The 27338-nt window shown below is 41.5% G+C and overlaps 1 protein-coding gene across 7 annotated transcripts in view; it reads left to right on the top strand.

Moving 5' to 3' along the window:
- The window catches only part of DOCK3 (dedicator of cytokinesis 3), a 463693-nt gene that overhangs the window by 412345 nt on the left and 24010 nt on the right, over window positions 1-27338 (top strand). For 3 of the 7 annotated variants that reach the window (XM_061617883.1, XM_061617886.1, XM_061617885.1), the window contains exons 45-50: window positions 1210-1326; window positions 4113-4234; window positions 8674-8809; window positions 10527-10608; window positions 14814-14966; window positions 21380-21498. In XM_061617883.1, coding sequence (XP_061473867.1) covers window positions 1210-1326; window positions 4113-4234; window positions 8674-8809; window positions 10527-10608; window positions 14814-14966; window positions 21380-21498 — 729 coding nt within the window. The remainder of the gene's footprint in view (window positions 1-1209; window positions 1327-4112; window positions 4235-8673; window positions 8810-10526; window positions 10609-14813; window positions 14967-21379; window positions 21499-27338) is intronic. The other 4 variants (XM_061617887.1, XM_061617889.1, XM_061617884.1 and 1 more) reach the window with 3 other exon arrangements.

The following is a 27338-nucleotide window of genomic DNA, read 5'->3' on the forward strand; positions in this document are numbered from 1 at the left end:
ATGTAGGGTGCTCTCTCCAGTGTTATTTAGATCGTACTTCGGAGTTGCTCTTTATGACATTTTCAGAGCCTTCTAAGGGCAAAAAGATCTCTTCTTCATAATTTCCTGCTGGTTGTGATTGGCTATCAAGCAGGCATATTTGGCCTTGGGCAGGGGTCTCCAAGTGGGCTTACAGCACATTCACTAAGGGGGGTGCAGTTTCTGCTGTCTTTAAAGACAATTTTCCAGTGCTGGACATTTGCAGGGCTGCCACTTGGGCTACCCCGCACTTATTTATTAAACACTGCAAAATAGATAGCTTTTCCTCAGCTGATGTGGCATTTGGTAGGAAGGTTCTTCAGAGGATCATTCAGCAATAGGTTAGGGGCAGAGGAAGCCCACCCAGGTTTCAGTTACTTCTCTTTAAAAATCCCTATCAGAGAATGTTTTCCACTGCCAACAGGCAAAAACAGAAGTTTTACTTTCTGTGAACTTCTGTTTGATGTTGGCAGTGGAGAACATTCTTCCCACCTCTCCTTCCTCTGCTGATGTTTTGCTGATCCTCTCGTTGGCTCTGGGTGGGGGTGATGTTTAGGGCTTCTGCCTTCGTCCAGTCTGTTTAGGCTGTTCTGTCCTGTCTTAAATAGTGTATTTTGGCATTACAGTGATTGTTTTGTTCACCTTCATTTGAGCGTTCCTGTTCTCAGGTTTCTCTACCTGTAGAGTAGGAGTGCTATATTCTTCATCTGTGAGGGGTCAAGGAGTTGTTCTTGCTCTGTCAGTCAGACTGGAGGGTGGGATGACTCCTCCCCCTGGAGAGGAAGCAAAAGATTATGGACCCTTCCTTTCAGTCCAGTGAGAGAGAGCATCCCTATCAGAGAATGTACTCCACTACCAATATCAAACAGAAGTTCACAGAAAGTACAGCTTCCATTTTCACTCAGTCCATCCACAGCTGCCAGCACTTCAAAGCCACATCCTTGCTACTAGGAAGACATTTCCAGGAAGAGGTAGCAGGGAATCACATGGGTGGTTGTTAGGCCATCAACTACATGCTCTCTAATGCTTTGTGATATAATTTGGACATCAGATTTAGTGATCATGAATGATTTAGCAAACCAATCTGCTAATATTTAGAGACAGTTCCCTTTCAGTGAATGAGTGATGTATAGAACATTATTTCGTAGCATTTCTTAGGCTGAATTTATAGTTTGGTTTTATTTTTAATAGGTACATATCTTAGGAGTGGGCCTGGCAGTACATGAGAAGTTTGTACATCCAGAGATGCGCCCCCTACATAAGAAACTAGTTGACCAGTTCCAGATGATGCGGTCCAGTTTGTACCATGTAAGTTCAAACAAACACTGTTCTTTCTTCTTCTTGTTAACAGTTCATAGCAGTATTTTGAATTCTTTAATTATGGCATCTACATGGGAACTGGGAAAAGCTGAATATGTACTCAATGAATTGTTCAGCAAAAAAATCAGATATCAAAGAAATTCTGAGAAAATAGACATTTGCATTTTTCATTTGTTTAGACCTTGTTCATGTAATTTGCATAACAGCTGATCTAAACAGAGACCAAAGAAGGTGAATTCCCAGAGTGCAACTCCATGTTAAGTTTTCTGATTTTTCTTTAAGGATTTTTTAAACAGAATACAGCAATTTGAGGATGCAATTTGAAGAGAAGACCACCAGGAAAAAGATGCTTGAGGAAGGTGATTTTAAGTTGGAAAATGCCACAAGGAGAAAGAGTTAAAAGCCCCTCTTCTCCCGTACTAATTTTCATCTTCGAATTGCAGCCTCAGCAGCTCATTCTGGGGTTTTTAATCTCTAAAACAAATCACAGAACAGTACATAACGTATAGATCTACCTTCAGTCTTATACCCTGTCTTCAGGATATAAATAAATGCATGATTTTAAGCATTACTTATGGCAGAATACACAGTAAGAGGAGATGTAAATAATGTAGTACAGTAAAAACTTGTTATAGTGTGGGGGCAGGGGACAAAGGATGTACCCGTGTTATGGGGCTTGTGCATTATAATGAAAACTGCACTGTAAGGTCACAGCCAGCAAGAACAGCACTGTACTGATTCCTAGAGAGGCAACCACACACACCCCACTGCTGCTGAGGAACTGAGCAGGAAGGAAGAAGCAGGAAGAGTAAGAGGGGGAAAAACAAGTTACTGTAATAATAAAGCTCCACAGCCAATAATGTAAGAGTCTGAAGAAAGCTCAAGAGGTAAGTGTCCCTTAGGAAAAAAAGTCAGGAAGAAAAAGGGCAGAAGGGAGGAGGACGTCAGGAAACAGATTTTTAAAAACTCTGAGAGAAAAAAGACTCAGATACCCAGAAAAAGCAAACAGAAGACTCACCAGGAACAAGGAGCACATCGGATGAAAAAATGAGGTAAAACAAACAGAAAAAAAGGATATACAGTATTTTACTCAGAGGACATGGTCATACCCACAGTATGTCCGATTCCACAGTACACTGAGATGCATTATATCACACTTCCACTGTAATAAAAATCTATTTTGTATAAAAGTATGAAAGCTAGTCATATGAACTTAGCATCTTTCTAAATTGAGAACTATTCACAACTAATTCTTTTGCATATTCTTGTCTATATATTGATTGCTCATTATTGATTTTTATCAAAATGCTAGCAATGCTTGCAAGTAATAGACTTTTTCATGTATTATTATATGTCTCATAGGCTGCAATTGCCGAGATAGGAATGAGCCTTATGGCACACAGTCCCTTCACTCCTCCCTTTGCACAAGCCAGCAACAAACCAGGAAATCTTCACTTAACTGTCATTTCCCATTTCATCCAAAGTGGAAACTATATGCTTAATACCTTCAGAAAAAGCCAGAAAATTAAGCCATAGGCTGCATTTGCTCATAATGCTAAACCAGTTGCAGCTGGTGAGGCCGTGTGGGTGGGGCATTGTTGCTGTCCCAGCTTCCAAACATGGTGGGTAACTGCTGTTGACTAAAAGGTTAGAAAGGGAAGAGTGAAGCATGGGAGCTCAGGGCATTGTATGGCGGTAGAGCCAATCTGACAATCCTACCACTCCATGCCGAGCATTCTGCACCCCTCCCCCCTTTGTCAGCTGCAGCAAGCTGCCATGTTTGGAAGCTAAGAGCAACAGTGCCCCACCTGCGCTGCCTCACTGGCTGCTACTGTGCTAAACCATTGTTTAATACTATGTGTATGAGAGCAGGAAGAAACCTGAGTGAAGCTTCAATCTGGAGCTCTCCCCTGTTCTCCTTCTGTGTGACCAGGAGGACTTTGCTAGTGTTTACTTTGTTTTACAGAATCTTGGCTTAGAATTACATAGGAACCAGATATTGTGGTTTAAAACAAACTGGTCATCTTCTAAGCAAGCATATTTCAAACCATGGTTTATAAACCTGGCTTGTTTAACCTAATCGGAGATTGGTTTAAAACAGAGTTCATATGTAATGCTAAGCCAGAATTCTGTGACACTAAAAGTAAACGCTAGCTGCACAGGAGGAGACAAGGGGAAAGGTAACTGGTAACATTCTAGCTCATGTAGATAGTGCTAAACTATATGATTTATGAAAGGGGCTGCATGTGAGACCATAAGGCTGTCATATTAGCTTATTAAAGCAATATATGATCACCCAAATGTGGTCATTTTGAATGAACAGAACTGGTAAACTATATTCTAGCTTTCTGTCAGCTAACAGAAAACAGAGAAATAATGGATTGTCTGCATCATGTTTGCTCCTTAATTCTGTATATATAACACCATCCTCTGAAATTCACCCCTGAAAAAGCAAAATGCATTTTTAAAAAATAAAAAAAAAATCTATTATATTTCTATGGATTTGAACTCTGATAAATATCTCCTCCTTATTAATCACTCATGTGGAGCCACTGATGTTGGAAAAAGGTAAAACTTGCTGCTTCTCAAACTCAGAAAAGTTCCCAAATACGAAGAGATCATGGACAAGGTGGAATCATTGCCAACCATTGTAGGAAAGGGACCCTTCTTAAAAGCAGTTCTTCAAATATACTTTTGTAATGCCCTGCTTCATAAGCAATGTTTATATTATTCCCCTACTCCAATAAACAACTGACATTTAATGTACTTTACAGGAGTTGCCTGCTCTGGATAAACTGAGTCCTGCCTGCTCAGGTACCAGCACACCACGGAGCAGTATGCTTGTATCACATAGTCCAATGAGTCCAGAGAGTATCAAACTGGTGCATCGCCACAGGTATTATCTTATCTATATAAGAAAGGTCTTTCTATTGAGGTCTAAAATAAAATTACTCAGGTAGTTGCTGTGTACAGATGCTGAGAGGTACTTAGGTCTAACTAGAACTATTATTTGGACAATGAATTATATCCCCTCCCTTTCCATTAAAAGTGTGCTCAAGGTACCCAACTTTTGAAAATATTTGCTATAAACAGGTTGGATATTAATGTATTTATTTGATTATGGGGTTTTATGTTTGTTTTATTCTATTTTTATTACTGTTTGCTAGCGAGCTTGAGTCTCTTTGGGGAAATAGGCAAGATATAAATTTTTGAAATAAAGAAATAAATGCACGCCTGTCATATGCACTTGTAACAGTGGTGTTTGACATCTATCTTGAAATCTATAAATGCAAAGTTACAGCAAAGAAGCTTACCTGAGGATGATGGATGACATTCCTGATAGGGATGACGCCTCCTACTGGAAGGAACAGGCAGGGTCCACTAAAGCCTTTTGCCTCCTCTCCAGCAGGGAGGAGTTACCCCTCTTACCAGACTAACCTTCCCTGTGGTTAGGGATGGTTGGGTCTTCTTGTTGTCTCTCAAGTATTTACCTTTTCTTGGTCTTGTTCCTTTCCTATCATCTATTTTCTGAGTCTGTACTTTTTACTATGCTTCCTTCTCTCCCCCTTTGGTGTTGTTATAGTTTTTGTTATACTGGGTGTGATTTTTGTGTGTGTGTTTGCATGTGTGTCTAGTGTTTTTTAATTCCCTTCCTCATGTGGTCCAGGGGGGAGCATGTCAGGTCACTGCAAGGGACATTTTGCCTTCATCAGATTTCCTAGGAAGAAGTTCTTCTCTCAGTTCCTGAAGGGCATGGAGCTTGGCGGATCCCACAATAAACACAAAGTGTGACCACCATTTTGTTTGAGCAGACCTAAGCAGCAGCAGTTTTTCTCCAGTTTATGGAACCAGCCAATAAGATGTCTGAGGCTGCTTCTGCTTAGAGTTTTAGTGTAGGAATTGGGATCTGCACCTGAAATTTTTTTCCGCCTCCTTGGCTGTGGCCAGGCAAATTTTGCTGTAAATTAAGGAACAACCTGTGGCGCCTGAGCTCTCATCCCAGTTCCTGGCTACATGTGCTTAAAATTAAATTAAATTAAAATGTTCCCTTTTGCTCTTCCAAACAGCCCACAGTGCTTGTTTATTTTTCTTACAACCTTTCAGTGTTGTTTGCAGGGATGAGTGGGTTCTCTCTGTGAGGTTGATCTAGTTTTCCTCTGTTTCTGCCTTGGTGTCTGATGTAGGGTCCTTTTACCCAGAGTTTTGTCAGCTGGAGCAATGGGTGCTAATCAAGATTTTGAGAGATTGTGTTAATCTCTCAAGCTTGTGATACCTAAAGTTAGAACCCACTATGGGTGGCAATATATCCCCTCTTTCTTGTGTTCCAGCCCTGATGCCATGGGTTTAGGTCAAGGTGTGGGGCTGTGGATATGTGTAGTGTACTCACTGGAGAAGGTTCATATATCATGACTGATTGTGGTTATCTGTAGGTCCAGTGTGTTCCCTCAAACCTTGTCAACCTTCAGGTTGGCTGTGTCTGTTCCCTCCTCCCTCAGAAACATAAGGGGTGAGATGTTTGGGGAGGAATCTTAATGTGTTCCAGGTTTATTTCTGTGAAGAGGTTAGACTTTCTCCTCAGAACAGACAGGGATGTGAGTAATTTGGGCAGAGATATGGGAGTAGGCCCTAGCTGAGGAGTTTTCCCAGCCTTTTCCCCTGAAGGTGCTAGAACCTCAGTATCATATTGCTTCCCATTATTAGTATTGGTGGTGATGGTAGTAGTAGTAGTAGTATCTAAAATACAATATGAAAAAGAATTAAAACAGATTTCAATACATTTTAGAGAGCTGACTGTCTCTCCTCAAGGCCTGGACAGTCAGGGCCCAGGGAGTGTTTCCGGGGCAACAGCAGATCCCATTTCACAAAGGTGGGAATTCAGGTGTCCATTCCAGACCCAGCATAAAGGGAATTACAATGGTAGTTGTTTTCTCTAGTTAATGGAGTGAATGGGAGGAGCTGTGCAGACTGATCCCGATCACAGATGCCAGCCTGTTCATTTGGGGTGCTCTTCCTATCCAGGGAACGGTGGCCTAGGGTTTCGGGTCATTTGCCTGGACCTGAAGTCGTTGGCTTTGGATGTTCAAAGTGCCCATCTGTTGATCCAAGGTTTTAGACACACTACTTGCCTCAAAGCAGGCCTCCAGCTATGGTGTGTTCAGCTCCACCTGGAAGTGTTTTCTCTTCTGGGTCTGACCAAGCAGCTCCAGAGGTCAATGTGGTGGTGGCGTTTCTCCAGGAGGGGGTGAATAAGGGGCTCAACTACAACACCATTAAAATACAGGTTGCCATTTTAAGCAATGTTTTAGCCAATTTGAGTGATCTGACCTTGTCCTCTCATCTTATCCACAAACATCTCATGAAAGGTTTGGCCCTGGTTTCTCTCCAGGGGTGCACCAGTTTCTCACTTGGGGTTTGAATTGTGTCCTCACTGTACTGATAGCCACTTGTTCAGTAGATTTTTGTCTCTTAAGATGGTATTTCTGGTGGCAATAATGTCAGCCCCAAAGGTGTCAGTGTTAGCAGCCATGTTTTCCTATCCATAGCTTGTGTTTTATTTTTCCATTCTGCTAAGGTGTTTTACAGTCTGATGCACCTTTCATGCCTAAAGGCAACACAGTGTTCCATTGGCCCCAGGAGGTGGAGCTACCTTATTGTGTAAGAACCCTTCATGCCCACACAAGTGCAGGTGTCACACCTTAGATGTCAGGAGGACGCTATGGTTTTATCTAGAGAGCACCAGGACTTGGGGAACTCTTGAGTCCTGGTTTGTGGCTTTTACCAACCCTTCTGCTGGGAAGAAGGTTCCTTCCCTTTCCGTTTCTAAGTGGTTCAGGGATGCATAGCCTAGGCCTATGTGGCATTGCACAGGCAACCACCAAGTGGTATCATGGCCCACTTCCTTAGGGATGCAGCAGCTTCAGCTATGTTTAAGTGTAGATTTCCTGAGCTGGAAATTTCTAGAACAGCAATTTGGGCTTCCCCTCGCACTTTGCTGAAATGCTACAAACTAGGTGCATTTTTGTTATCAGCTGTAGCCTTTGATAGGAAGATCCTTCAAAAGGCTGTAAGACAATGAGTAGAAGGGCAGAGGAAGGCCACCCAGGTCTTGAAGACTGCTCTGTTATCATCCTCAGGTAAAAAAGGAAATTTATCTTACCATGAATTTCTGTTTACTGGGGATGATGGATGACATTCCGCCCACCTCTCCTTCCTCTGCTTCTACCTGAGGGGTGTAGTTTATGGCTCCTACCACTGCTGTACATATGGTTAGGCATGTTTGTGTCCTTTCCACATGTGTGTGTTCCATTGGATTTTTGGGGTGGTTGTTCTACTTTGGTGTAATAAGCCATTTTTTGCAGTGCTTCTCTGTTCCCTGTTGGTTTCTTTTCTCTGTTTCATACAGCTTCTCAAAAGTTAAGTTTCAGTGATTAACAGAGCTGAAGTTGGAATGTCGGCTTGGGGTTGAGGAGTTGTCTGCTCTGCCAGTCGGTCTGGTGAGAGGAATAACTCCCCCCACCCCCCGAGAGGAGGCAAAAAGCTTTAATGGATCCTGCCTGTTCCTTCTAGTAGGAGGCATCATTCCTATTAGTAATGTTATCTATCATCCTCAGTAAACAGAAATTCACAGTGAGACAAATTTCCATTTTTTCATTAGGAATATTTGAAAGCCAAAAAACAAGGGGCAAACAAAATAGAGGTTATCTCCAAATATCTACAAATCCAAAATAGTGGAATTTGTGGGCGTAGTAGAGCTCCAGTTGTCCCATGCACATCTTAAATTAATGTGACTATTAAAATTATGTCATTTGGACATTAAATTATAGATCAGTATGGGTTTATTATCTTTGTTCTGTTTTTATTTAGTTATTTTAGGTTATTGTAGTTTTTTATTGCAGTTATTTCTTTCCTGCTTTTGTAAGCTACTTTGAATGCATGGTAGAAAAGCAGGATATAAATATTTTACATAAATAAATATTTGAATAGAGGATAAACATGGGAATAGTTACTTTGTTCAACATAATTTTACAGTTTGGTTCTTGGCATGGAAAGTAAGAGTGGTGTCTCTGATACATTCTAGCATTTCTTGACAAGTGGCTAACTTGATTTCTTGCTGGGTAAAATTTGAATGGCCTTGTTTAATAAAGATGAGATGTGTGTAACTGAACATATAAACGCATAGAAGCTTGTATGTATGTATTATATCAGGATATTTGAAGTACTGGAACTACAGCTTCCAGTGAACGGAATAAAATTATTCTGTATTTTAAAATAAGCATTTCCTAATGAAAACTAAGAAAACTACTATTTGATCTTTCTCTTCTGTATTCTCTATAGCCCACTGAATATGCTGGGTACAGTCCGACACTCGTCATCTTCTCTTTCTTCCCATACATCAAGTGAAGCAGGAAATCTGGTTATCCTAACAGACAGTTCTGTTGGGGAAACTGCAGAGGATATGTACCACATGCAGGTACAGTTATAATGCATCAGGATTCTATTGCAAGAAATATGTAGTGTTGAAGATGACTTTAGGGTGCATTTATTATTTCAGTCAGTGCATGTCTACTAGGCACCCATAAAAGAGCTGGTATAGCATAGTGGCTAATAGACTGAGTAGTAGTTGTTGTTATTTATTAAATTTATATCCCACCCTTCCTCCCAGAATTGCCCGGAGTGGCAAACACACAAGCAAAAAAACAATTCCAATACAGGTGCGGACTCAGGAAGTCAACTTAGGAAGTCAAATCTTATTGCTGTAATGAACTGACTAGATGGCCTTGGGCAAGCCACCCTCTCTCATCCCTTCCCCCACATCTGCAAGATGGAAATAATACTTTCTTTACAAGGTTGTTGTAAGAATTACAACAATATAATGTGAATCACTCTGAACCCTTAGAAGTGCTATAAAAATGCTAGGCATTTTATTATTCGATTATATATAAGTTTACTTATAAATATTTTAATGTGATCAATATGAGAATGTTATAAATTAATATTAGCATACCAGTAATTATGTTCTAAATGTTTACTACCAGTTGCTTTTAGCTGTTGGTTGTATAAATTTCTATATTAATTTTTATTAGATCCTTCTTTGATTTGCAAATTATGTACACATTAATTGTAATATGTACAGCTGGTATAGCACAGTGGGGAGGAGAGACAGGCTGGGAGTCCAGAGTCTGTGAGTTCATATCCCCGCTCATGTCTCCTGGGTGTCAAGGGCCAACTAAAGATCACCCCCACAGTGAGTGGCTCAGGGGTTACGTGCCCTGCCACCTGTGCAGCCATGAGCAATCTGCATAGTCCCAAGGAGCCCAGTTGCCCCCCAGCTGGCAGTTGTGGACAAGGAAGGAGCTGGCTTGTGCAGCTGTGGCAAGCTGAGCAGGCCCTAGCCAGCTGGGGAGGACTAGCCTCAGAGGGGGGCAATGGTAAACCCCCGCTGAATGCCACTTACCATGAAAACCCTATTCACAGGGTTGCCATAAGTCGGGATCAAGTTGAAGGCAGTCCATTGCCATTTTTAATTTTAATATAAATGTTGGCATACTTAAATTTATGTTTCACACTACTTATTGCCTCCCAATAATTGAAACACTGGGGTGCACTCCTCTCCATGCTCAAGAAGGCAGGTTCTTTGATGGTAAATATTATTATGATATGGTAATAGTGCCAGTACTGCCTGACAGCATACAGGAATAGTTATTTTTAACATTTTTTTACAACTATGTGATGGCAGGAGTGACTGGTAAGGAGCAGCAGCAGTGCTTACCTGTCCTGCTAGCACCATTGTCATTCTCGCGTACTAGGAGGAGGACAGGTGAGGCAGTAGGAAGCTCAGCATGGTGTGACAACCCCGGCTGAACTAATCCAGTGTTCCTGCCAGTGCATTTGGATCACCCTGACCTCTCTGCTACCTCCCTCCCACCCATTCAGCCACAATGATGCTGATGCTGGGAGGCTAGGTACACACTGCTCCCCCTTCCCACTAGCTACTCCTGTGTGATGGCATGTAATGATTATGCAATGACTTTTTTCATTTTGACATTGTGCAGGCATTGACATGGTTGTTTATTTTTAATTATTATAAAATTGTAAAGCATAGCGCCCCTCAGTCCTTGCTCTGCATCAAGTGCTCTTTAATGCCAAGTATAAGAACCTAGTAACCAGTATCTGTTTTGTCCTTCCAGGCCAGTCCTTCCACCTCAAGCCTGAGCTCTACTCATTCTGCACCATCCCAGATGATTAACTCTGCACCTCCTAGCGCACGAGGTAAGAATGAGGCGCTAGAAACATGTACGGTTCTACAAATGGCTCTGATATTTGCCCTTTATTATTATAGACTGTATGTTGAATTGCTTCTTGCTGCAAATAAGCAATACCTTCATTAGTTCAACAATGAATTCATAGAATCATAGAGTTGGAACAGGCCTATAAGGCTATAACCCCCTGCTCAATGCAGGAATCCAAATTAAAGCATTCCTGATGTGTGGTTGTCCAGCTGCCTCTTGAAGGCCTCCAGTGTTGGAGAGCCCACCACCTCGCTAGGTAATTGGTTCCATTGTCGTACTGCTCTAACAGTTAGGATGTTTTTCCTGATGATCAGTTGAAATCTGGCTTCCTGTAACTTGAGCCCATTATTCCATGCCCTGCACTCTGGGATGATTGAGAAGAAATCCTGGCCCTCCTCTGTGCAGCAACCTTTCATGTACTTGAAGAGTGCTATCATATCTCCCCTCAGTCTTCTCTTCTCCAGGTGAAACATGTCCAGTTCTTTCAGTCTCTCCTCAAAGGGCTTTGTTTCCAGTCCCCTGGTCATCCTCGTTGCCTCCTCTGAACCCATTCCAGTTTGTCTACATTCTTCCTAAAGTGTGGTGTCCAGAACTGGAGGCAGTACTCAAGATGAGGCTTAAGCAATTTGGAAAGTATACTTTTGTTAATGCACCCTAAAATAGCATTTGCCTTTTTTGCAGCCACAACACTGTTGGCTCATATTCAACAATCCCAAGATCCTTCTTGCATGTAGCATTGCTGAGCCGAGTAACCCCCATCTTATAACTGTGCATTTGTGTGTATTTTCCTAGGTGTAGAACTTTGCACTTATCCCCATTAAATTTTATTCTGTTGTTTTCAGCCCAATGCTCCAGCCTATCAAGATCCCTTTGAATTTTGTTTCTGCCTTCCAAGGAATTAGGTATCCCTCCCAATTTTGTATAATCTGCAAATCTGATAAGCATTCTCTGCACCTCATCCAAGTCATTAATAAAAATGTTGAAGAGCACTTGGCCCAGGACCAAGCCCTGCAGTACCCCACTCATTACCTCCCCCCAGTTTGAAAAGGAACCATTGATAAGCAGTCTTTGAATATGATTCTGAAGCCAACTGTGGATCTACCTGATAGTTGTTCCATCCTGTCCACATTTAGCTAGCTTGCTAATCAGAATATAATCAGTGTTGCTGAAGTCAAGATATATTATGTCTATAGCATTCCCACAGTCTACCAGGGAGGTTACCTGATCAAAAACTGAGATAAGATTAGTCTGGCAGAATATGTCCTTGATAAATCCATGTCAGCTTCTAGTAATCATTGCATTGTTTTCAAGGTGCTTACATACTGACTGCTTTATAATTTGCTCCAGAATTTTCACAGGAATCAATATCAGGCCAACTGGTCTGTAGTTCCAGGTTCTTCCTTTTTGCCCTTTTTGAAGATAGGGACAACATTAGCCCTCCTCCAGTCATCCAGCACTTCACCCATCCTCCACAATTTCACAAAGATAATAAACAGTGGTTCCAAGAGTTCTTCAGCCAGTTCCTTCAGTACTCTAGGATGCAGTTCATCAGGTCCTGGAGATTTGAACTTATTCAAAGTGATTATGTATTCCTTGACTGTTTGTCTTACCAATCTCAAACTGCAATCCTGCCCCTTCCACTTCACATTTCCCTGGACAGTCATAGACCCTTTTTTGGGAGAAGACTCAGCCAAAGTAGAAATTGAGCACTTCTGCCTTTTCTTTGATATCTGTTATTATTTTGCCATCCTCATTGAGTAGCTGTGCCACCATTTCTTTTCTCTGTCTTCTACTATGGATGTACCTGCAGAAAGCTTTTTCGTTGCTTTTGGCATTTCTCATGAACCTCGGTTCAGTTTCAGCTTTAGCTTTCCTGACACCATCCCTGCAATTCCGTGATACCTGCCTGTACTCTTCCTTTGTGATCTGGCCTTCCTTCCACTTCCTGTGTCCTTTTTTGTTTTCAGGTTATCTTTGAGCTTTCTGTGAAGCCACACTGGCTTTTGCTGTCTTCCCCCTTTTTTCCTTGATGGAATTGTTCACCACTGTGCCTTTAGAATGTCCTCTTTTAGAAACTCCCTCCCATCTTGGACTCCTTTTCTCATTAAGGTTGCTCGCCACCGAACCTTAATTACCATTGTTCCGAGTTTATTAAAATCAGCTTTCCTGAAGTCCAGGGTACATGGATGGCTACTCTCCGCTTTTGCTTCCTTGAAAATCAAGGACTCTAGCATAGCGTGGTCACTTTCCCCCAGAGTTCCCATAACTGCCTCTTTGTCCACCAAGTCATCTCAGTTGGTTAAAGTCATTCTTCAGAGCTGTCTTCTAGACTGTTCCTGTATAGTGTGTCATCTTTTCAGGAAGTTTGGTGTACTATTTCTCTGGCATAAAATTTCTTTTAAGGCAATTTAACTGTGTGTTTCTAATGGGCTCCCCGTGCACTAACCTATTCATGTAACACATGCAAAGAGAAGTTTGTTTCATTTCTAAGGCGAGCAGTCTGAGAGATGGTACTGCCAATAACAACCACATGAGGATAAAGGTAAATCTCAAGGGAAAATGCCTCAAAGGAAAAGAAATCAGGATTAAGGAGTTGAAGGGATGTCAAGTGTAAAAGCTGAGTACTTGGAACATGGTATACAAAATTAGCCTTTTTTTGGCTGTATTACAAGTTAGCAAAGGCAGAAAAAAAGAACTGAAATATCTTCCATTACCTAGTATTTCTTTTCTATAAAAGTCACTATACTAAATTGGTGATTTCTTCTCTTCACAAGTCTCAGGGTTTTTTTTTCTGCAGTAGCCCTTATAGAACTGGGTGCCAAATTTTGCAGTTGTATCACTGCTTGTGTATGCGCCAAAAAAGCAGAACTTCCCTGTCCACTTGGTTTGTGATCCCATTTCTATAGAGTTCAAGTTTCAGATATCCATGGCAGCAGTGATAAAACAGAAGGAACTGTAGCTCAGTAGTAGAACACATACATTTCATACAGAAGGTCCCAGGTTCAACAGTGGTTAAAAGATCTCTGGTAGCAAGGTTGGGGGTGGCAGGAGGATAATTCGGAGTAGAGCACGTGCTTTGCACGCTGAAAGTGCAAGATAAGACCCATGACCTCCAGTTAAAAATGATTCTCAGGTTATAGAGCTGGAGAATACCATCTGCCTGAGACCCTGAGGAGTTGCTGCCAGCCAGAATAGACAATACTGGGCTAGATTGACCAGTGATCTAACTCAGTATACAGCAGCTTTATCTGCATCAGAACAGATCACAGTGACACACCATGGCAGCTTCATAAGTTCGGTGAAATCTTTTTCATAGTGGACTGAGCTGAACATCATAGTACTGTGTATAATTACAAATATTTTTACCAATTATCAAGAGTTGGTGAGAAAGCAGTTACGATCAAAGCTGAGTAAAGAGGATAAAGCAGATAATCACAGGAAAAAGAATGGGTATGTGATTGTACTACTTTAGGATCAACTAAGTCAACTAATTGTAATCTGTGTACAAAGTATGCACTTTTGGGAGGAATAGTATGGTATGGTGGCCCTTGCAGTCATGGAATATCCATCTGTCCAAGCTACCATTTGACTTCTCAATTGCATCTCCCACATCTGTGGTCTCCACTGGTGCTTAAAGACAAATGAGGTGATTTATGTTAAAGGACAAGCAGTTAATATATAAACAGCATTTCCTACAGGCACAAATCAGATAAATAAAGCATGATTTTAAAAATGTGTTTGAACAAGCACTGTTGCATTTACATATGATTTCTATGCTTGATAATTTCAGGTAATTTTCAGAATATTATAATTTATTCTTGGACAGATTTTTTAAATTAAATTAAATTTCTTAACAGAGAAGGTATTTGAAATTCCATGAGTAGTAAGCTAGAAAGAAAATCTCAAATCTTCACAGTATGCAAATTATTAATTTAATTATTGCTAAACTTCCAACTGGGATGAAAATGGTTAGCAGAAAGTAAGCCTGATGGTATTGAAAATAACATGGGTTTTGTTTGTTTATTTATTTGTGCTTTTTTCCTTCATTTTAGTGAGTTTTATACTACAAAAACGAGAGATTGATAAGTATTGGCGTTAAAGCTAGGTGTAGTGCAAAATTCACATGCCTAGCTCTGCCAATATGCCTCAATCCTTTTATATTTATTTATATTCTTTTTAATTTAGTGCTGATGAAAGGTGCTGGATTGACAACACTGGAGGCTGAAGCCCTCTATTTATCCACAGAACAGATACAGCATGGGCGGCAGCAGTGCAAGCTTCCCCACACTGCCCCCACCAATGTGCCTCATCTCTGTCCTGGAGGGACCACCTCTAGAGGTGAGAGGATAGATTGGTCTCCATGACCCATTCAGTCCTTGGCCTTTCTGTTCAGATTGCCAACAAAGTTACCAGCTTCTGGTGGCATACTTAGACACCCATCAGTCAGGAAGTGCACCAAGTTCATCAGTATGTTTCACTGCAGCTGTTTGGCATTGACAGATTCAACAGTGATTTTGGGACTTGTACTGGAACCTTGTCTAACTGAATGATTACTAACCTATACTTCTCAAGGTTCACAGTTTGCCCTAGAAGGAAAAATGGTTGCCTAATTGCTCTACCTTTGCAGCTTTAATTTCAGTCAATAATCTGATTTCCAGCCAAACCTCCAGTATACTTATTGGCCCTTTAATGAGCCAAGATCAACGTTAATTGAGATGCAACTAGAATTTTAATGCCTGGAATAGGGATGGGGGAGAGATTTGAGACAATTTGCATTTAAAGCCAAATTTATCAAATTTACGCTTTCCAAAACAATAAGAGAACCTAAACACTGCCATCTTTCAAAATTTGTGCTTATCCAAATTTTGCAATGCAGTTCTTCAACCAAGCACTGTTTACAAATATATATATATTAGGGGAATATGTGCACAAAATGAATATATTGGTGAAAATAACATAACAAATGCATTATATTGAGATAAATTGCTTACAAAAATGTGTACATTACTCAAAACTGCATACAAAAATGGATTAGGAGAAATTTGCACTAAAATGCTGAAGAATTTTCGTGAGGATTTTTTTTAAAAAAATTGCAAATTGCTGCAGAAATTTGGAGAACCGAATAGAAAAATGAGAAACTGAGAGAACCAAAATTAATAGATCATTCCATCCCTAATCTGGAGAAGTCTTCCATTCATATGGCTCTATTGTTGTTTTTAAGTATAGAAATACTAATATAGCCAAGCTTATTTTGTATACAATTTACAGTAAACCTCTAAGATAATTAACACTGAAAGAAAATATAATCACTGAAAGAAAATATAATTCAGCTTAAAGTTCCAACTTGTTGCACATGCTTCCTGAAAAATAAAAACATGTATTACTCCATTTTCAGAGATGCTGGATTCTTAACTCTGTACGGTAGTATAAAGCAACTTTTGGGAAGTTAGTAGACACTTTTTGGAGCTCTGCTCCATGAATGAGCTGATTTATCTGCATTGTTACAGCTAATTATATATGGTAAAACTGACAATCACCTAAATTCTTCTGCCACTTCTTGAATTGCTGATATACAGATCTCATACATGGTCAAAGCCGGGTGCTTCTGATTTTATTTCTGGACAGAGATCCGATCACAATCACACACATCATAAGAGCTCCTATAAGCCAAGTTGTTTTTGGATCAGAGCATCAGGGTAAAAATTCCAGAGAGAATATTTCATTGGCTGTAATATAGTACCAGTGGTTTTTGTGAAAGCTTCTACTTTTTAATTACATTGCTCTAAATATGTAAATTAGCTGCAGTCTTTAGTCTTATTTATATATAAATGCAGAACAGATTGTCCACTTCTGTACTCTTATTGTTAATAGGCTTAGGGCCAGTTCATACTTCATGTAGCTGATGTGTGTGCTGCATTCATACAGTAAAGTGTGAAGGGCAGATGTGTATCTCTCCCTAAATATTTAGTCTGGACCCATGCCAGTGAGTCGCTAGCTGTTATGTCCTTAGATTTAGATCTATCAGATTTCTCAACCTGGAAAGCCTCATGAGTAAATATACTTAAAAGAACATTTTAAGGCTATATTTAGACATGTTTAGTGCATTTTGAAGGCTGCCCCCTGCTGTGTATTCACAGTAGGAGCTGTTCTATTCAGACTTCTCTTTTTCTCAGCTTAGACAGCAAGTCACAGCTGTTGAATCAGCACTGAATAAAAATAATAGAATTTTTAAACATCAGACTTTGTATTTAAAACAAGGTCTTAGAAGTTTTCAGCACAGCTAAATGAATCAGTTCATGTTTGGGCTACATGCAAATTATTTAAAAATAATCAGCGATAAGAAAACTTACATTCAATCCTTTCATATTTACTCAAAAGTAAGTCCTACTATTTTGAATGGTGCATACCCCAGGAAAGCGTGCACTTAGTATTTATAGTAATTCATAATAGTTTTTATAAGAGTACCACAAGACTGATTCTTTCCTCTGTGACAGACTAACATACTACTCTACTGGAAATTAGTATTTATACAGTATTTTTTCTTAGTGCTTAAAGTATTTCACATATATTATTTTTGTAATCCTTACATCACTCTGTAAAGCAGGTGTGGGGAACCTGTGACCCTCCAGATGTTGCTGAACTATGACTCCCATCATCCCTGGCCATATTGGGAATTGTTTGCTAAGGCTGTTGGGAGTTGTAGTTCAGCAACATCTGGAGGACCAACTTCCCCACTCTTGCTGTAAAGCCACCATTTCCCCCACATTATAAAACTGAGGGTAGTGGGGGATCAGGCTGAGAGATAGTGGATTGCCTCACAGTGAATTCATGATGGAATTGAGATTTGAACAAGAGACTTTTAGCTTGTAACTTAATACCATTAATTGCTTCACAGTCCAAAGTCTCATATGCATCAAGAATATATAGCAGGTATTTGCAGAATGTTGGAATTAAATGAAAATATATTTCTAAAAATCAAGCTTTTTTCAAATTTATACTGCATTTCCCGCTCAAAAGCATTGTAGTATTGTGATGAGACACCACACTGTTTTCCTGTCATAAAATTAGTTTAATGTGTGAGTAACGTGTTGATGGAAATTATTACAAATTACAAATGAAAAGCATTGAAGTCCCTGGTATAAACATTGTGGCTTTACCAATGATGGCACTGAAGTTCAGTGTTGAATAATAATCCCACAACAGATCTTGCTCTTGGCTCTTGTGAAAGGTTGAGTTTTATTCTCCTGCAAAGGTTTTGAAAAGAACTATGATTGCACAGCTGGGTGACTCAAAATATTATCTTAATAAAGGAAAACACTGGGTTGTATCCAACTGTGTTCTTACATACACAGAGAGCTATGTGATCCAGTGAAGATTCCCATAAATGTAAGGGAGGGAGAGAATTTTCTCTGGTTCTCTCTTCAGCTCCCTATGACCCCCCTAAATCTGTTCCAGGGATCAGTATGAGACATGATGAAGGGACTGCACAGGAAAGTGGCATTGGGGAAAATCACCTCCCTCCCCCATTCTGTGCATGGAAGACTTTGAAGGATCAAATATTGTGAACAGAACAACAGCATTGGGTACAACCCTTAATCAGACTAGTACTACCCTTTTTAGTACATCTGTGGTTAGGGAGGAGCAGGCTCGCTGTTCCTCAGTTTAGTTCAGGGACTGTATACCAAAAACTAGCCTTTGCAGGGCAAACAGGAGAGGGTTCTTGCTTTTGTGTCCTGCTTATGGACTCCTTAGGGAATCTGACCACTGGAAGGGAAAAATTGTAGGTTTGTTCCTACATGCAAGGAACATATCTTAATACAGTTGTACAGTCCCTTAAAAATAAACTTATAAAATATGCTTAGTGTTTCCTGTTTTTAGATTACAATCATTTATTGCATTACGAGTAAGGGAATCTGAATTCAAGAAGAATAAATAAACCCAGCAGGCTTCCCAGTTTCCCACACCACAGTACATTATACTTTGCAGTCCATAATGCTGGATCAAACCATGGAGTACTGATTGCATTGTCTGATGTAGGCACATTATCAACACCACTGATTCTTCTTCAAATATCAGCTAAAGAAAATACTTCTTCTCCATGCAATCCCATCTGCACCTCATGCTAGAAAACCGTTTCCTTAAAAACACCAGTGGTTCAGATCCAGGAATACTTATCTTTCGTGTTGGAAGAGTGTGAAAAATTGTAAAATGAGTGAGACATTTAATTAAAAACTGATTTCACTTGATACAATGACTTCAGATTCAGCTAAATAAATGGCACCCCCTAAGAAGGAAGCACTCACTCTCTGTGGGTGAAACCATGCCATTAGAGAACCCTAAAGCAGGAATAGGGTTCTTCTGTGCGATGGCATTAACAACCCTACCAAGATAGCGCCTTTCAAGATACACATTTTATTGCACAATCTACATAATTACTTAATTGTGAAGCATCTTCTACCAAGTATATCTGTTGCAAGAATATAGCATTTTCCCAACATTCAAATCTAATGTTTTGTTGATGGGAAATTGCCCCCTTGCTAATCAATGTAAGAACTATTTAGAATGTGTTTGATCAAGAGTCATTGGCATCTATTGAATAATGCCTATGAAATCACTGTTGCATCATAAAATTATCAACACTTGTGCCATTTTATGACCTAAAGGTTGAGCACTCCCTTACCATACCATTGAAGTAAAGGAACGCTGCTCTTTTGCAGGATGTTACTTTAAACATGTCACCTGAAATAGGCACTTTGGATGTACACATTGTGCGAAAAAGCACTAGGTGTACAACTAAAAGGCTTTCAGCATGTCAGATGCATTTGTGAAGTTGCCCATAAGCACCTGATACAGCAATCAATACCTACCACCAAGATATTCTACCTGCAAATTAAATGCATTAACTCAAAGTTGTGGACAGATGTCTGTTTCCCTGCTGATAACATTCCTAAAAGCTTGGCTGAGCAGGTAGAATTTTCAAAATTCTGACAGTTGCAAGGAAGCAATGTGTATTTTTTCATTTTTTAACTATTATTATTATTTCTTAGATTTATATCCCGCCTTTCCACTTTTAAATAATAACTTTTAAAAGCAGCTTTTGGCAAATACTGCCCTCTGTTGATTACTTGCAGTCACAAAATAAATACACAGAAAGAAAAACTTTTAAAAAAAAGTTAACTATGTTAGGTGAGCCACAAAGGTATTGATCACAGGTCATGCTAAGGCCATAGTCCTTTTGGAACCATGTGTTTTCCCAAATTAATGATACAAAACATCTTCATCTGTATTATTCAGACAACTTGAGGAATACATTATAAAATGGGGAAATCTGCAGTGTACTTTGCTGGTGCTCCTAAAAGTTCAGTATCTTATATTTTGTCATGCAGAAATAGGACTTATGATATGTATGTGAGTAAAAGAGACAGTATAAAACATTAATGCTTATCTAAAAGAATATTGTGAATGACAGGGCATTCAGATTATTTGTGTTATGTGTTTATGGTGGAAATGTAATAGGAATTAAGAAACATTTAATCATATGATGGAATTTAAATTTATTTGAGCTTAATAACATAAGAGAAACTCTAGCAAACATGAGGCTTTCTTCTGCACTGCTAACCATGTTGTTTCTTCCCTTTGTGCTAAATCACTATCTACAACCTGCATGCTATGCTTCTGTTCATGTGAAAGCTGTTATCAACTAGAAGTAACACTTGTGTTGAATATTATTTGTGTGGTCAGATATTATTCATGTGGTCATGAAAAGTTTGCAGAGGGGAGCATGTCAACCCCAAGAGCAGGCACGGCTGTAAAATATGTTGTTTGCACTTGTCCTCTAAGTACATGTTTGTGGCACAAATAAGTCACAAGTTAAGGCCCATATCAGCAGCTTCAAAAGGTGCATCAAGTTCTGCACATTAATGCGTCTAGTATGGGAGGTAGCTTCCACTGTTACCTTTATTCCTTGGCAAACTAGGCAGTTGTATACTTCAGCCAGAGGAACAATGAGTGGAACTTTCCCTACAAAAGATAATGCACTGATACTCTGTGGGGTGCCCAAACAAACATTCATCAAAATGGCATTAAATGTCAACAAGAGTCAAATATTTTATAGGGTAGAGATATATTGAGAAGCTCCATGTTCTCACATTCTCAGATTAAGTTTGTTATCTGCTTGTTATATAGTATGTTGAAGCACAATGATGAACAAGCTGCCTAGAAAATTCCATGTGAATGCTTTTAGTTAATAAAGAAGTATGGGGATGTCAGGCTATACACTTGAGCATATCCCTGTCTTATTTTGTTGCATGAAGCAGATAAAAATGTGATAAAACAAAAAAAGCTATGATCCTTTCATATGCAGTCAACTACTGTACATAATATGGGACTATATACACATGATAGTTTAGCAAATAAGAGATGGTGTACATGTCAAAAGACAACTACAGTTGGTGGATCTACCAAATGCAATTTTATTTTGGTAACATGGGACTTGCAGAATGCATTCATTGACTTGCTAAGCTGTATGCTACAGGCCCAGCAGTTTGTCTGTGTTGCTATCTTTGTTACGCGCTGAACAGTAGAACAGTGATTTCTGTCTGCTAATTAAGCTCTTGACCATCTTACGCTAAAATTTTGTTAGTGTTTCATAGTTGTGACTCATGCATCTTTAGGGAGACTAGGTGACTGGGTCAAAGAGCATCTCTGTTGTGTTTTGTCATGTGTACGTGATTGTTCTCACTTGTTTACAGGCTCTCCCTCTCTACCAGATAAGTACCGCCATAATCGGGAGCTGATGATGCTATTACCAACACACCGGGACCGACCTAGCAGTGCCATGTACCCTGCAGCTATCATGGAAAATGGACAGGTAGGATTTCAATATTACTATTTTTTCTGAGTATAACCACTGTGACATAGAATTAGCAAACAGATCAGTTTTCTGGACAGGGAAGGACAGGTGTTTTAGAAATGGGAACTAATCGAACTTTCAGTTGATCTTACTTGATGGGGGAACTACTGTTCCCCATCTGTTCCAAGGGACAGCAGATCTGATATTCATCAGGCAATTCCTTATTCCAGCACTTTTGACCCACCCTTCCTGTTTGTTTTTCCTTTTTAAAAGGGTGGTGGAGAAGAAAAGGGTTCTGAAACCCTTAGATAAGGGGTTTCTCACAAGCACGTTCTGCTATTACCCATCCTCGCTGATTGAGAGAAAGAAGCATTGGTTTCCTGCTGGGAAGCCATGATCAAGTGTAGCTCCTACTCATCTCTCCAGGAAGGGAGTGTTTTTGCTTTTCCTTGCTCCTTCATGACAAAATTAATGTTGCTTTTTCCCTTATCCAATCTGAACAAAGTGTTATCTGGTAGAGTAAGGAGGACATTTGAGAGAACTTTCAGGTTATGCCCTTCCCACCAGCAGGAGACAAGGCCAACTTGCAACCTGATTTCTATGCTAGGCAGAATTCCCAGGCCAGCTCTGTCTCTTGCTGGAGCAACAAGGTATCACTTGGGCTCTGCAGAGTTCAACCCTTACATATTGTCACAGGGGCAAAAGTTCCTTAAAATATTCAGATAGGCAATGAAAGAAAACACCAAGTGTGCTCTTTAACAGCTTTTACTCATAAGATGAGGGCAAAAAGAAAAAAGCAAAGCAAAAGGAGATAAACTTATGGCCATTTCAGTTGCTGGAGAATCCCCTCTCTGGTTGATATAGCAACAGTCAAATTCCTAACAGTCATAAAACACATTTTCCTCCTCTTCATCATCATCATCTCAAGGTATGCAGCAGGATCTCTCTGAGCAAGGGGCACTGTCAATCTTATATACAATTCTACTATGCTATTGAAGCCGATTAATTCACATTCCATTCTCATGGCCTTTAGGCCATAAACAAACTTCACTTCAAATGGATGGCTGTTAGCCAATAAAGATAACTGGATGCGTCTGTGCTAGACTCATGCACCTAGGATGCTTGGCAACTGACTGAAGCCCTCCCCAGCTCCCCCTATGTACCCCATATAGATATATAGATATATATAGATATATATATATCCCTCTCTCTCTCTCTCTCTCTCTGGCTTTGACCTGCAGTCCACAGCTTCTGTCATCATTAATTCCTACAGACTTAACTCCTTAAAAGGTATGTCTTAAAAAGAGACTCAATATTGTGATGGCACAGCTATATATGAAAACACATTATTGAGCAGATTCAGGCCCCTACATAGGCCTCAGAAGGGGCATTAAAGGGGCTGTTGCTGGCCTACCTATCTCCTCGAAATCCAATATTTTAACACATATTTCTGATACACCTTAAGCCTAGCAATGTTTAGTCTTTCTTCTTTTGGTTTGTCTGTTTTTTCTTTGCCTCCTACCCCACCTAACATCATCCCAGACAGGAAACAGAGGGATCCCTGTGGGTGAGGTGAGTCAGCACTAGGGATGACTTAAGTGATTCCCCACCAAGGGAATAGCAGTGTAGCTACCTCAGAGACACTTTGAATAGGCGGCAGCACACAGGTGGCTGCATCTTAGCCAGGGAGGTCAGGATCATCCTCTCCACCCTGCACCAAGAACCCCAGGCAACAATTCTGGTGACAGCAGAGGGCAGACAGACCCATGCCTTTGACCACCACCTGTCTCTTATCAGCTTTCTTCCCCGGATGAGGGAGGAATAGTAGTACGTAAACACATTGGCTGCTCTTTCGGCAGCAGCAAGTACATCTTTTTTCATCCTCCTTCTGCCAGCTGCCTTTTCTTCCAGGCCAGGCAGCCAAGCGAAGAGCTGATCATTTCTCTTTTGCTTGCCCTAATTCTCAGTCTGGGTGGTAAGCAGTAGAAGAAATGTGAAAGGCATCTGAGTCTCCTTTCTTGCTATATACATATGATGCAGAGAAAAGTGGGTGCATGTAAGGCACTGGCCTTGGAGAGGTCCACACGGATGGCTAGCCAGAGTGGGGAGACTATCTTGTTGGAGTCTGATATCTCTTCTTTCCACTCCTGACTTGTCAGGAGCAAATGCCCAACACAGTTTTTTGGACTGGTCCATGCCTTAGTGCTCAAAGAGGTTTCACAACGCCCCAGGACTACAGAGTGTGAAGAAGGCTGACTTTCTTATGGAAGCAGCAAATCTTGGTCCCCTAGAGAGTTCCCATGCCAAGGGCCACTCTTCCCACAAATGACATCAAAAAATACATGTGTCTCCCACTTCTTCATCTAGTTCTAACTGTGAGGGTAGCTCCTCCTCAAGTTCTAGTATTTGAAGACACAAGAAATATCAAAGGTCAGCTAAGGTATTGGTTCCCACTGCCTTAGTGAGCACAGCCAAACCTAAGGGTGTTATGCCCTTGAGTGTTATGAATTCTAGTTCTGGGGTGAAGAATATAGGGAGCCTCTGGCCTTCCCATTCTGCTTCTCCTTCAAAGTCACAGTAGTCAGAGGCTTCCCACAGAGAGGAGAGAGAGCCAGTCTGAGGGTCTGGGTTCGGAAAGCTAGGACTCGCATGGAGGTCATGACCGACGTTGTAGTCAGCAGCCTGCTGCAGTCATGAACTGCCTTTTAAATCCCACTCCCTAAGACAGGTGCAGGTAATCAGCCTCCTGGCTTCTAAGAGCTTGCTTGTCTTAAACTGCCAGACCGACGACGTTGTTGCAAAACTCAATGGCGTCTTTGCTCTGCAGGGGGGGAGCCTCCTGTTCATTCTCTGAATCTGGCTGAGGGGCTTCAGTAGCCTCTGTTCTCAGGCACATCTGTGCCTGCCTACCAACAATCACCCAACCAGCCTCCTCCTTTCACGGCATGAGCAGGGACGCCTCTTGCAATGTGCTCCCCAGGGCGCCGTGTGCCTGCCACCCCCTCCTCCATCCTCTTGCCTGCGAAAGGCCTCAGCAGGATGCTCCAGCCATGGGGAAAGCATATTCGCCCCCCCAGCTCATCAGCACCTGGCCCGACTATTATCACAGCCCTTAGCCCCCACAAGACGCGCAGCGTGGTTTGCGCCCGTGGGGAAAGCAACATGCAAATTGGAGCACCCACTAAAAAAACCTAAGTCACTTCAGCCTCACGCTACAATGGAAGTCGTGCCTCCACCATTATCCAACCAGGCCCTAGGGCCTTTAGGTTCTATTGAATCCCAGGTGGAGGTAGTCATAGCCCGCCCCTCTTCCAGCAGGCACAAGGTGGCTGAGGTGTATACTGTCACGGGCAGGGTGGCTCCACAACAATTGCCACGTAGGGGAACCAGTCATGATAGGCAACGGCCTGGTGATGCGCAGGGGGCTGCACCAAAGGAGGCTCATAGCAACATGTGCAGGTCACAAAGGGACCTGGAATCCCTATCTGAGGAGGAAGGCACCCAATTCCAGTCCACCCTGGAAGTGATTTTTACTACATCATCTTCTCTTGAGGAGTTTGAAGGCTTCCTCGAGACAGCTACGTTTCACCAAGCGTTACAGGATAAGAGGGGTGAAGCATCCTTCATTTCACCCTCTTCACGTCAGGAACTCCAAGTTCGGGGTGGTGCACAACCCACACTATTCTCATGCACAACCTCTACAGTTTCAGTTATCAATGGATATAACCAGAGATCTTTCCACATCAGCGGCTGAGGCTCAACACCCCACATAGGACACACCAGCCACAGCACCCACTCCGCCACCATCAAGAGCGCAAGCGGCGCAGGGCCTCACTACACTCCTCTCTTCTTCAAACGCGCCCCAACCACCGGGCAAGGCATCACCGAACCCTTATGCCGCCTCACAGGGCAGGCATCCTCAACTTCAGGAGGAGGCAGTGGTGGACCCATACAATGAGCTGATTGTTCTCAATGAGGAAGAATGGAGTGGAGATTCGGAATCAGAGGAAGTAGTGACTAATAGGATTTTCCAGGAGGCTCATTTCCTTCCACTCCTGTGCAAGGCAATGGAAGCTTTGAACCTAAATTCTCCAGAAGATCCTCCAGCTCCCTCAGCATCTAGAATTTCAGCTGTGTGTCCAGACCTGAAACCCAAGTCAAGGGTTCTAAAACTTCCATCACTGTTGCCTAAAGTGATCAAATCCAAATTTGATGCCCCACTGCAGTTCAAGAAATTGGTTGCAACTGCCAGCAAATACTATACGTTGTAACAACACATCATGGACCAACTCAAGGTTCCTTTGGTCGATGCCCCCATAGTCAATTTACTAAATCCACCCTTGAACCCAAAAGACTCGGATGCCCACATCAAGAATCCATCAGAGTGCAAGCTGGATCTAGGCCTTAGGAGGATTCATGAGGCCACTGCGCTCTCCATCAGATCAGCAGCAGCCTCCTAGGTCTTCGCAAGAGCATCCCTGCTGTGGCTAGAGGACCTATTGGACGGCCCACAGCAGGACCCGGCTTGAATCCGGAAGTCTCTTCTGAAACTCTCGAGAGCAGTGACCTTTATAGCAGATGCATCCATGGACGCCATGCGGTTTTCAGCAAGGTCATTAGCAGCAAGTGTTTTCACTCAAAGGACTCTATGGTTATGCCATTGGGAGGCTGATACTGCAGCCCACTCTAATCTTGCAGCTGAGCCCTATGTGAAATCATGGAGGACCGGTGAAGTGCCGGATGACTGGAGGAGAGCTAATGTTGTCCCTATCTTCAAAAAGGGCAAGAAGGAGCAGGTTCGTAGTCTGGGAGTCGTTTTAGACTCTTCCCTGTCACTTGAGGCTCATGTAGCCTCGGTGGCACGGAATGCGTTCTACCAACTTCGGTTGGTAGCCCAGCTAAGTCCCTATCTGAGTAAGGAGGACCTTACATCAGTGGTACATGCTCTGGTAACCTCACGTTTGGACTACTGTAATGCGCTCTATGTAGGGCTACCTCTGAAGACGGTTCGGAAGCTACAGCTAGTGCAAAATGCGGCGGCCAGACTGCTAACAAGAACCAAGCGGTCTGAGCATATAACACCTGTTCTGGCAGGCCTGCACTGGCTTCCAATATGCTTCCGGGCTAGATTCAAAGTGTTGGTACTAACCTATAAAGCCTTATACAGCGCAGGACCATGATATCTGCTGGAACGCCTCTCCCGATACGAACCGGCTCGTACACTACGGTCTACTACGAAGGCCCTCCTCCGGGTCCCGACCCACAGGGAGGCCCGGAGGGTAGTAACAAGATCAAGGGCCTTCTCAGTGATGGCCTCTGAATTGTGGAACAGTCTCCCCGAGGAGTTACGCTTGGCGCCGACACTATTATCCTTTCGGCACCAAATTAAGACCTTTCTCTTCTCTGAGGCATTTTAATTTAAGTTAATTAAGTAAATGTTGTAATTTCATTTTAGATGGTTTTTTATGTATTTGTTATATCAGATCCTGTAATTTTATTGTATATGTTTTTATGTTCACCGCCCAGAGAGCTGCTTGCTAGTCGGGCGGTATATAAGTTTAATAATAAATAAAAATAAAAAATAAAACCGGGGAACTACAGACCAGTCGGTCTAACATCAATCCCTGGAAAAATTCTGGAGCAGATTATAAAGCAGTCAATCTGTAAGCACCTTGAAAGCAATGCAGTGATTACTAGGAGCCAACATGGATTTACGAAGAACAAATCCTGCCAAACTAATCTCATCTCAATTTTTAATTGGGTGACCTCCCTTGTAGACTGTGGGAATGCTGTGGACATAATATATCTCGACTTCAGCAAAGCTTTTGACAAAGTGCCCCATGATATTCTGATTAGCA

The sequence above is a fragment of the Rhineura floridana genome, chromosome 3 (assembly GCF_030035675.1).
Source record: "Rhineura floridana isolate rRhiFlo1 chromosome 3, rRhiFlo1.hap2, whole genome shotgun sequence".
Classification (NCBI taxonomy): domain Eukaryota; kingdom Metazoa; phylum Chordata; class Lepidosauria; order Squamata; family Rhineuridae; genus Rhineura; species Rhineura floridana.